This window comes from Phasianus colchicus, chromosome 1, assembly GCF_987193195.1.
Source record: "Phasianus colchicus chromosome 1, bPhaCol1.hap1.1, whole genome shotgun sequence".
In the NCBI taxonomy this organism is placed as follows: domain Eukaryota; kingdom Metazoa; phylum Chordata; class Aves; order Galliformes; family Phasianidae; genus Phasianus; species Phasianus colchicus.
In genome coordinates, this window is record NC_143436.1 from 52,122,594 (window position 1) to 52,133,788 (window position 11,195).

The 11,195-nt window shown below is 49.6% G+C and overlaps 1 protein-coding gene across 3 annotated transcripts; it reads left to right on the top strand.

Moving 5' to 3' along the window:
- The first annotated feature begins 388 nt into the window (after positions 1–388).
- C1QTNF6 (C1q and TNF related 6) lies at positions 389–10,029 on the top strand. Of its 3 annotated transcripts, XM_090142670.1 has the most exons (4): positions 389–1,960; positions 4,854–5,051; positions 5,763–6,000; positions 6,972–10,029. In XM_090142670.1, exons 3-4 carry the CDS (start codon positions 5,769–5,771, stop codon positions 7,517–7,519), a joined length of 780 nt encoding a protein of 259 aa, XP_089998796.1. In that variant the 5' UTR covers positions 389–1,960; positions 4,854–5,051; positions 5,763–5,768; the 3' UTR covers positions 7,520–10,029. The 3 variants fall into 3 exon arrangements, with proteins under 3 accessions (XP_089998796.1, XP_031455973.2, XP_089998788.1); XM_031600113.2 differs by lacking the exon at positions 4,854–5,051 and having other exon boundaries at positions 1,882–1,960; XM_090142662.1 differs by lacking the exons at positions 389–1,960; positions 4,854–5,051 and adding an exon at positions 3,743–4,712.
- The last annotated feature ends 1,166 nt before the right edge of the window (positions 10,030–11,195 follow it).

Genomic DNA, 11,195 nt, shown 5'->3' on the forward strand with positions numbered 1-11,195 from the left:
CTCCAGAGAAGTAGACTCCCACCCATTAGATATTTATAAGCATTGATATGACACACCCTCAGCCTTGTACTTCCCCAGGCTGATCAGTCCCACGGCTCTCAGCCTTTCCTCATAAAGATGCTCCAGGCCCTTCATCATCTTGGTGACCCTCCACTGGGCTCTCTCTAGAAGTTCCCTGTCTTTCTTGATGTGGGGAACCCAGAACTGGACACAACACTCCAGATGTCTGCCTCAGCAGGGCAGAGGAGCAGGAGAGGATTCTCTCCATCTATGCTCTTTCTAAATGTACTCCACAATACAATTGGATTTCTTGGCCATAAGGGAACACTGTTGACTCACAGTCTTGTGATGGAGCAAATTACCAGAGAACATAGCAGGACTCTGCTGACCAGGTTTAAGACCAGTTCAGGACGTGGCTACTAAGCAATGGTGGGAACACTTAGTTTCAGACCCCTGGTGTCAGGCTGGTTCCATACCCATCTTAGGCAGGAGGGGTCCTAAGGAGCAGTCACAGAAGAAAACAAGTTGCAAGTACAGGTGAACAGCTCTCCTAGCTGCTCCTCAGCCACGTGGCATTTAAGCAACACACACACAAAGAAAAAAAAAAAAAAAAAAAAAAAGACAGTGCAGCAGCTTTGGCAGGCCTTGATGTCTTTGTGAGGAAGCCCAGGCCGCCACGCTGACAGAGCAGCCCCAGCAGGAATCGCTGCTGGCAGAAGTGCCCTCACACGCTGCGGCTGCCTGCGTAAGGCCAAGGAACGTGTCACTGCTTTTTGAGCCAGGCCCTGCTTAAGCAGCAGCTATGAGTGAAATGCAGCCACGCAGATAGCTTCTAGCAAGCCTGAACATCCTCAGCCGTCCCTGCCAAAGGGTTTCATGCAGTGGTGGTGCTCCTGATGAGCAGGGATTGGCTGATTCACAAGCCCTCAGGCTAGGCAAGGTTTGTTTTCCCATCCCGCTCTGCAGTTAGGCTTGTGATGATCAGTGATCCAGAGAACACAGAAGCATGCTGATGTTATGGGGTGACTTGGGAGCACCCCAAAACACTGCAGCATGGAAATTCACTGTTACCTCTGTTACCAGTGATAGGACAAGGGGGAATGGTTTTAAACCAAGACAAGGGAGGTTTAGGTTAGATATAAGGAGGAAGTTTTTCACACAGAGGGTGGTGATGCACTGGAACAGGTTGGCCAAGGAGGCTGTGGGTGCCCCATCCCTGGAGGCATTCAAGGCCAGGCTGGATGTGGCTCTGGGCAGCCTGGTCTGGTGGTTGGTGACCCTGCACATAGCAGGGGGGTTGAAACTAGATGATCATTGTGGTCCTTTTCAACCCAGGCTGTTCCATGATTCTATGATTATCCTTCTGTACTGCAAGTTTCTCCTCCCAGTCTGCAGGCACTGAACATCACACCTCTGTCTGTGCCTCATTCTCCACTTTTGGAAAATGAGGTGGATAACAGAGGAAGAGTCAGCGCAGTGTTTCTTTCTGGGATCAATATGAGGGCCACCACCAGGGTTGAGCAGTGATGGAGAGGAGCTGAGCACAGAGCCACGCTGCTCACAGGTCCCGTGCTCTTGGAGCATGTGCTCTACATTCCCAAGGGCAGCAGAGGCAGTAGCCAGAAGCAGGAACTTTGCTTCCAGAAAGGATCAGCTGTTGAGCTGAGCAAAGCGTGAGGCGGGTGGAAGGAAGGAGGGAGAGAGCGCGAGCCAAGCCTGACACGGGGCAGCGTGGGGGGGAGGCACTCACCAAGGCCTCCGAGGCAGGATGGAAAGGACGATAATTACATAAGAGCACTTGGCGAGCATCTGGCTGGAGTCAGCTGGGCCCCGCCAGCTCTCCCTCCCTCCCTCCTTCCATCCTTCCCTCCCTCACTCCCTTCCTCCCTGCACTGCTAACCAGGAGCAGCTGAGGATACACCAAATCCAACGCGGGACTCCTCTGCGGAGGGGCACGGAGGTAAGAGCTCTTCTGCTTCCCCTTCCTGCTTGTGCTGCTCTAGGAGAGCAGGGGAAGAGAGGTGGGAAAGGGGAAAACTGCCCTTCTCCAGGGGAAGCAGCCTAGAAGGAGAATAGAAGGGGCTGCTCCTCTGCCTCTTGGTGCTGACAATGCCTTTTCTCCAGAGGGCTGACAAACACGGCAGTGTTTGTGGGTGGATGTGTGCATGGGCAGTAGGGCAGGAGGTCCATGTGTGCAGGAGGAGCTGAGCTATACACACGGGGTAGGAAGGCGAGTAAACAGCAAGGAGCTTCCTTCCTTCTGTGCTTGTGGCAGATAGGGTTAATAGGATATAGGGAGTGGCTGAGGGAGAGTCAGGCTTACCCCCTGCTCTGCCCTTTGTGGAGAAGGTTGCAGGAGAAGGGAGGAAATGCAGGAGGAGGAAGCAGATGCTTTTGAGCAAGGATTGCTGTTGTCCAATCTGGCCAGAGCTTCCCTGGGCTGCCTCCAAGGCAGTGTGTGAGGAGAGAGCTGGAGCACAGCTGAGCACACACACAGGGTGCCTGCAGGTTGGGTTACAGCAGTGTGGCTGGCACGTGGACAGAGGAGAGTGCTCTCAAAACCCATACACTGGAGCACTTGGCCACACAAGCCAGAACCTCTTGGAAAAGTATCTGCACCAGCAAAACAGTGCTGGTGCAGCCCATTGCTTTCAGAGAGAAGTGCAATATTGCCCTGACAAAGGTGTTTTTATTGGTATTAACTGCTGCCTAGTAGGGTGATGCTACCAGAGCAAGCCTTGGAATCAGAACTGTTTGAGTTCTAAGGAATCCTTAAAGGCCATCTGGTCCATCTCCCCTGCAATGAACAGGGACACCTACAGCTTGATCAGGGTGCTCAAAGCTCCTCCAGCCTGACCTTGGAAGTCTTCAAGGATGGGACATCCATCACCTCTCTGGGCAACCTGTCCCAGTGCTTCACTACCCCTTACTGGAAACAACTTCTTCCTTACACGCAATCTAAATCTTCCCTCTTTTAGAACAAAACCATTTCCCCTTGTCTTTGTTTGCTGGCTCCTTGAATGTCTCAGTTCAGTTTGGGAAAGACATTAGGTACAAACTCCTGCTCACAGACAAGAATATGGCAGGGATCTTTCCAACAGGGTGCTCAGGTTGGAACTAGATGATCTTTGAGGTCCTTTCCAACCCAAGCCATTCTATAATTCTGTGATTCTCCATGAAGAACATTTGCTAGTTTGAGAGCAAATCCAGTGTGCAGATGGAGAGGTGGGAGGGAAATGGGGGCAAACACCTTCCTTCCGCCTGCTCTGTTGGAAAGGTAGAGATAAGGCAGATGCGAGGCAGGGAGCTGCAAAAAGGGGGAGTGTCATGCTTGGAAATGAGGCAGGCGGGGAAATCTGAGAGAGAGGGGAGTGACTCTGTACTGGGAACTCATGAACATGACAGTGAGTTCCATGGGGCTCCTCTGGCCACGGATGGTCATTTGTTTGCTCTGTGCTCATTAAATTGCAGGCTGACAGACAGCCCGAGAGTGTCTCCAGCCCTCCCAGCCCCCTCCTTCCCATCCCCCCAGTTCACAGCACATATTTTCCCAGACTTTTCCGTTTGCTCCTCCAGTGGTGCTGGGGTCCTGCCAAGCGCCAGCCACTCTCTGGGAAGCGAGGGCCTCCCATTCCCAAACCGCATAGCTGGGAGAAGTAAAACAAAACCAAAACCAAATATCCAAGAACACGTAGACACGCACAGAACCCTTTTCCCTGCAGAGATGTGGGAGTTTTCTCCAGATTCCCTTGGCAAATGTGCAGTGCTGACTTGGCACTTTGGGTCCCTGCAGAAAGGATTATTGCCCATCCTGCCCCCTGCCACATATATGCACTCCTATAGGGTATAAAATCTTAAATCCAGCTTTGCCACAGCATAGGAATCCTAAAGCCTTCCTCCCTCCAAACTCCCAGTGCAGCCACATAGCTCTCACCCAAAGGGCACAAGGAGACCATTTGGCACCAGGCTGGGGCAGAGACCACCACCATGATTTGCTGCAGAGCCTCAGCTTTGGCAAGCAGCAACAGGGAGCTAGGGGCTGGCACACCCCTGCCATGCAAACCTCTCTGCCCGGGATGTGACCTTGCTGTGGCATGTGCCCAAGTGTGAGGCTTGGGGCTCTGCCTGGGGAAGGATGACCAGAGAGGAAAAAAAACAGTGCCTCTCCCAGTTGGCAAATGAGCCTGCTGGAAATAGCATGACTGGGGTGAGAACCTGCAGTGATGTGCAAAGAGGAAGCATACAGAAGAGAATGAAAGTTTGGGAGAAAGCATGGGTTGTCAGGTGAAGGGCTGAGGAGGGCTAACATAGGGGTTCGGCAGACAGGGAAGAATCCTGCACCATCACACCCCAAGATGCTTGGGGTGGGATGCTCCCCTTCTGACTTACCCTCTCTTTTCAGAGAGTGCAATCCATTCCAGAAGACAAAAGGCAGGGCAGGGAAAAAAGGGAAATGAACCACCTAGGAAAGGGTTAAGAGGCACTGCTACCCAAGCCGGTCTGCAATGTGCCCAAAGCCAGGGAGGGAAAGGGAGGGGGAGGAGAGGGGAGGGAGCAGGTCCAATCCCAGGCCATGCACCCTGCCAGCACTCAGAAGCCACTGCCAAGCACGGGCTCTTAAAGCCATGGGTCCCGATGCTGGCTCTGCAGGCAGAGGGCAGCCAGCAAGCAGGGGGGCTGGAGAGCACAGCGGGGAGGCCTTGGCATCCAGGGTGAGCTGCACTGGGGTGTGGGCAGAAGCAGGGTGGGCAGCAGTTGAGTGGGGAGTGTCTGAGCATGCCTGCATGTCTGTGTTTTGCATACATACTTGTCTGAAAGCTGCCTGCTCCGCTCTGCTTGCTTTCTCTCTCCAGTGCAGCGGCTCTAGCCCAGACCTTTTGCAAGAGTCAGTCATCCCTTTAGGCGAGGTGCTGGGGTTTGGCTCTCCTCCCAAGAGACAGAAGGGAAGCGAGGAGCTGAGACGCTACTGAGCACTGGGACAGGAATTGGAATAGCTCTGGAAAAGGCTTCCCAGAGAGGTGGTGGATGCCCTATCCCTGTAGACATTCAAGGTCAGTCTGGAGGGATTCTGTGCACCCTTATCTACCTGTTCGTTGCAGGGGAGTTGGATCAGATGACCTTTAAGGGTTCCTTCCAACTCAGTTCTATCATTCTGTGGTGGGGGGCCAAGGAACACCAAGGGATGGGATGTAGTGTTAGAGAAAAGAGAGGCTGGAGTAAAGACTCTCTGCAGGGAGACGTGGGTCTGACTCCTGCTGGGATATTGAGTTAACTTTGTGAATAGCTGACAGCTACTGACCAGAGGTCTGGACAAGTTTTTCACAGCCGTCCGCACAGATTCAGCATCCTACTGAAGTGTGCTTTTGCTGAAGGAGCTGTGTGGTTTTCTGTGCCTTCTTTCTCTATCCCAGCCTGGCAGCTTTGAGTGGCTCCAGTGGTTTGCCGGCTGGGATGAGTGGCTCCAGTGGTTTGCCTAGTGACAGGCTTTGAGGCTCAAGCTTTCCATCAGGGCTAGCAGCCAATCTCCGTTGGTCTGGGCTGAATGGTGTGGGGCATCCTCCTGGGGCCATCTGCTTGCTACTCAGATTGTAGCCTTGAGTTTCCAGGGACACCAAGCATGTATTTCCCTCACAGGACAGTGCCATTCTGTCCCACCACTGGCTCCAGCCACCAAGATTTATTGTTTATCGATGATCTCTGCTCTATCCCCCATGTCCTTCCCTTCTTATGCTTCACTCTGGCACTTTCTCATATCTTCCCAGGTCACCATGGACATAACTTACCTACGCACACCCCTGGCCTTCCTCCTTCTTTCTCTTGTTGTGCTTGGGGCACCCACTGATGAACTCCACCTCACAGAACCTGCCCCTGGTGCTTGCAGGCGCTGCTGTGACCCACCAGACTCTTCTGCAGATGCCCCACCACCACCTTCCAGCCACCACCACCTGCCCTACCCAATGCCGGAGATCCGTCCCTATATCAATATCACCATACTGAAGGGTGAGTGCTCATCTTGGCCCCAGAGTGCCAAGACCAGTTAACCAAGTACACATGGGGAAACAAAGATTAAATCTGGGAGGCTAGAAATTCTGCTGGAGGCTGCTCTGACCTTCACCTTCTCTATACACAAAAAAGTAAGTTCTGGTGCTCTTCTCTATGTTTTAATGTCTGCCCTAACCTGTGACAAGCAACACACCAACACCACTTTGGAGAGAGGAACACTTTACCAACAGGGTAAAGCTACAGTATTAATTACAGAGAATGCCCAAATTATGCTGGTATTGTCAAAGTACCAGCCGTCTAACCTGCACTGCATCACTCATAAAGTTCAGCTTGGATCTTTTCCCACTGACCAGTTCAGTTTGGACACTGTCTTTTCAACCTCACTCCTTGCTCCTCTCTAGTCATATTCTCCTACGTATATCAGCACTTCTCCACAGTCATCTTGTATGCAGTCATCTTGTATGCCCAACCCAATGACCGCAATCATGCAGAGCCAGAGCCTCATGCTGGATTTTAAGGATAATGCTGAGGTCTGGGTGAGGCTTTTCCAGCCTGTAGCAAGAGCAGTATGTGGATAACTGGGTCCTGGAAGAGGTTTGTAGGAGGGCAGAGACTGTGGTGGGGGTAAGGAAGTGTGGAGGATGAAGAAGAGGCCAAGAGCAGTACTTTGCACTGTTGTTCTTCATCTTGCACTGGAGTCTCCTAGGAGTAGACCCTAGTGCTTCCAGCAAAGCCATACCAGGCAGTGAACAGAAGGTTAGAAAGAAAAAAGACCCCTGTCACATCCATAGCTCTGTAGGCTCCTTTTTGATAAAGCTCAATATCATGACCATCAAAGAGTGTTTCTTCTTCTGTCATTTCCTCAATCCTTTAGCAATCCTCTGTCTCCTCACTGGGTTTTCTCACCACTTCTTACATCTCTCCCTCTGATATCACATAGGGGTTGTGTTCTCTGCTTCATCTTGTAGGAGAGAAAGGAGATCGAGGAGAGCCTGGGATGCCAGGGAAATGGGGCAAAGAAGGGCCACGTGGAGAGCGGGGTGCCCAAGGCCAGAAAGGCAGCAAAGGACAGATGGGCACAGCAGGAGATCCTTGCAAGCACCAATATGCTGCATTCTCTGTTGGCCGCAGGAAAGCACTGCACAGCAGCGAGGGCTTCCAGGTCTTGATCTTTGACACCGTCTTTGTCAACCTCTACAGTCACTTTGACATGTTCAATGGCAAGTTCTACTGCTCTGTAGCTGGCCTTTACTTTTTCAGCCTCAATGTCCACACCTGGAATTTCAAGGAGACCTACATGCACATCATGCGCAACGAAGAAGAGACAGTCATCTTGTATGCCCAACCCAGTGACCGCAGCATCATGCAGAGCCAGAGCCTCATGCTGGATCTTCAGGAAAATGATGAGGTCTGGGTGAGGCTCTACAAGCGGGAGCGAGAGAATGCCATTTACAGTGATGATGTTGATGTCTACATCACTTTCAGTGGGTATCTGGTCAAGCCAAGCCTTGACTAATTGTCTCTCCTCCCTTCCAAAGCCTCTCTGGCCTTCTTCCTCTCTCTCTCTCCCTCTTTTTATTGCCCGTAACCACTGCAAATCTCTTGGAAATGGGCCTGTGAAGTCTCAGGCATTGAGTGTGAAACTTGCTGCTCTGGCTCCCACCTCACGCTCTCTAGCAGCCAGGCCTATAGCTGTGCATTTACAGCATGACGCTATCATCTCTCATACCTCACCTCATGACCTAGCTTAAGTGATTGGCTTGTTCTAAAACCATGAGCAGGATGTGGCTGGCTTGTAGGGTCCTAAAGTGGGAAGAAAACTAAGATGTTGCTCCTGGGGATGTGTCCTTCCTTGGGATTTCCTACACAAAGGACTCCCATAGAAAGGTCTGGAAATTCCTTGTTGCCCAGGTGCATGCTGGCTTCTTTCTGTCCCAACTGGACATTCCAGTTTTGCCTGCAATGTGGCCCTAATGCCAGCACTCACACCTGTAGCCTTGAGAGTGGACTGGGGTCTATTGGCCTTTAGAACAGAGGAAGAGATAGGAGTGGTGGGAGATGATACTGTCTTTCCAAAAAAAGGTCTGTTGGCCTTTTTGTTACGTCATTGACTTTCTGTAGACACCATTCTGGGTCTCAGAGCCCTCAAGTTATGGCCCAGGCTCCTGGATCCTGTGGTCCTTCCCCAAGCTGGCTATAAAACTGTGGCATGGGGGACAGTCCTCCACTGTGCCAGCTCTAGCTCTTCTGGGAGGTACCAGGCTGGACATTCAGCCAGATAATTCAGAGATATCAGCTGCTGAATGAGTAGAGCCCACCACTCTGTTCCCATTAAACCATAAGCACAGAATGAGAGATGACCCTACAAACCACTCTCCCAAAACGGCTGTAGTGCCACTTGGTCTCGGTTCCCCAGCTGTGGGAAGCCAGCCCAGTCCAGAAAGGGCTTTTCCTTTCCCAAGTGCATTTTGGTGAACCTGATTCTGCTCACTTCTGTGACAGAGATGCACCCTTTGGTACCAATGGCATGGCCCTGGCTCCTGCATGCCATTATGTCATTCCTCCTGAAGGTGGTTCTCTCACATTGGTGTTGAGAGACTGCTGTTTCACAACATGAGCTGTAGGTTGCAAGGCCAATAGCAGTTAAGCCACAGTTTCCAGACCTGGATGAGTTGGCACCTCTTTGCTCGTGTGATGGAAAAAACTAGAGGCAAAACAGTGGTGTGAAAGGAAGCAAGACTTCAGCAACTCGACCTATATTAAAAGCTTCCCTGCCACATGTTGCGTGCCTTTTTCTGGCAATCTCATTAGAGCAACTGAGAAAAACGTGGCTAAAACAAATCCTTGCTCTCCTTGTCAGGTCAGAGATGTTGCAGTGGGAAAGGATGCCAGTGGTAGGATATTAGGGTACCATTTACATTGGCCTCACACTACCCTCACTCACATCCCTTTGGGGATGTGAGGCTGACTCAGCACTTTGGGAAAATCACTTCCATGTGTTGTGATGCTGCCACAAACAGCAGAGCCAAAAGTTATCTCTTTTTTGAGTCTCAGGACAGGACAAGCAGGAAAAACTGTATTTCTCTGCTGCCCATCATTGATAATGAAGTCTTCTGACTTATGCTTCCTCAGTCTCATGGTTAGTCATGGTCTCTGTCTATAGTACTGGGACTATCAGAGATCTCCATTGGAGATACAAATCAAATTATTATATTAGGACTCGATCAGGTACACTCAGCCCAGGATGGCAAAGGTGCAGGAACACAGGTTAACTATTGAAAATGCTTGAGAGAATTGCAGGACATTTTCTCTCTTGCCCTGCTTGCTTACCTTCCCTGCTCTCCTAAGGAAGCTGTGCAGACTGGAATGAATTTCAGGCACTTTCTGGCCCCTGATCCTCTCCACTGTTGTCACTGATGCAAGGTGTATAAAAACAAGGTTTCACCGAGGTGAAGCTGGGTCTTTCCCAGGGAACCACATGGTGACAAGATCATGGGAATGGAAGAAAACTGAGCTTCTTCCTCTCACTTAGTAGGACAATTGTATGGAACTGCTCAGAGACAGGATTACAGGCAGTAGAAAGGAAGAAGCATGCTGAAAGTGATGCTCAGGCCTGAATCCCTTTCTGTCTTCCTAAACCACAGGCTGCAAACCCAGGTATTGTGTATTTACAGTGTATAGTGCCCCATGTCTTCCTGAAGAGAAGCAAGCACTGAGTAACACTGAATATCTCCAAAAACAAGCTTCTGTTTTCCTCCTTTTCTGATTGTTTGTTGTTTTAATTCCAGTGGTAGATCTCACGTGTTACTCATGAGCATCCAGATGGTGCTTGATGCATGTGGTGGAGGAAGGCAGGTGGGCCAAAGGGTATGTTTAACAGGTTTCTTGGTGCTAAACAAGATGGCAATCTCTTGGTGCTAAATAAGTTTTCAGAAGTTTTGGTTGCTTTCTGGAAGGTGTAATAGGCTGAGTTGTAAAGTATTGTGGAATTAATGGTGCTTTATGTTATAGAAACAAACTCTGAGAACCTTTGTGTGTATATATATATATATATAATTTCATTGATATTAAACGTTTTTTCCTTGGTTGTTTTGCACTTAGATCTGTTTTTTCTTCCCAGTCTATCCATTCTACCTCCAATTATGGCTAAACAGTGCAATAAAAAAGATACTGATCTAAAAGAGACAGGTACAAAGTCTAATTCAGCTGTGAAACTTCCTTAGGAAATCCTTGGCAATCCTTTTCTATTTCCTTAAAGACAGTTGCTTTCACAGACACTTTCAGTTATGACAGCTCTCTTCTCTCTCCTGGGATAGCTTTAAGCAAATTCAGGGCAGAATGCTTTGAAAATAACCCAAGAAAAGGATTAGAAAAGAATTAGGATTAATCTTCAAACACTTAACTAATTCTACTGATAAAGGCTGGACAAAGGCTGGACTTTTCCAAAGGGGATCAGCTTCTTTGTCTTGTTTCAGTTTTGGCACATCCTTCCATCAGGCACATAGTCAGCAAGATAAGAGTGTGTTTTCCCTATGGTGTTTCTGTTTTCTCTGCCAAGGGGTAGAAGCCAGGATGTGCAGGCAAGGGGGACATTAAACTTTTGACTAGACATCTGTACGTTTAACAGTGGGGCAGTAGTTCCAGATTCAATCTGGACACCTATTTTGGAAGACCTGAGCATAATACAAAGATTCAGATCAGAGGTGAAAAGACAAGTGGTAATTGCACGTAAGCTTGGGAAAAATGGTGAAAATGAGGGTTAGAGGGTGGGAAGACTTGGAGTCTTGAATGGAAGATCTAGGAGGGATAGAGTTCCAGGGAGGGAGATGATGCTTATAGGAGGTCTCAGTACAGGTAGAAGAGGTAAAATAGTCTTTGGGGTTTGGACTGGTTGGACAAACACTCCTGATTGGGTAGAGAAATGGACAAGAAAACAAGAGCAGATGCCCATATAGGAGCTTCTGTTTTGAGACTCATTCATCTTCAAATAGTTTCTGCTGTGGTTTGACATGTACCAGATGCTCCATTTGGCAAGGAGTGGAAAACATAACCATATGCCTTACAGGCCTCTTTGGTCCTGTGTCAGGCCTAGAGTTTGGGCTGTGTGTATGCTAGTGAATATGACACTTTGTCAGACCCGAGACAGACTCTTTTTTCATTGTTTTTTATTTTCTTCTGAAGAATGTGTCCTC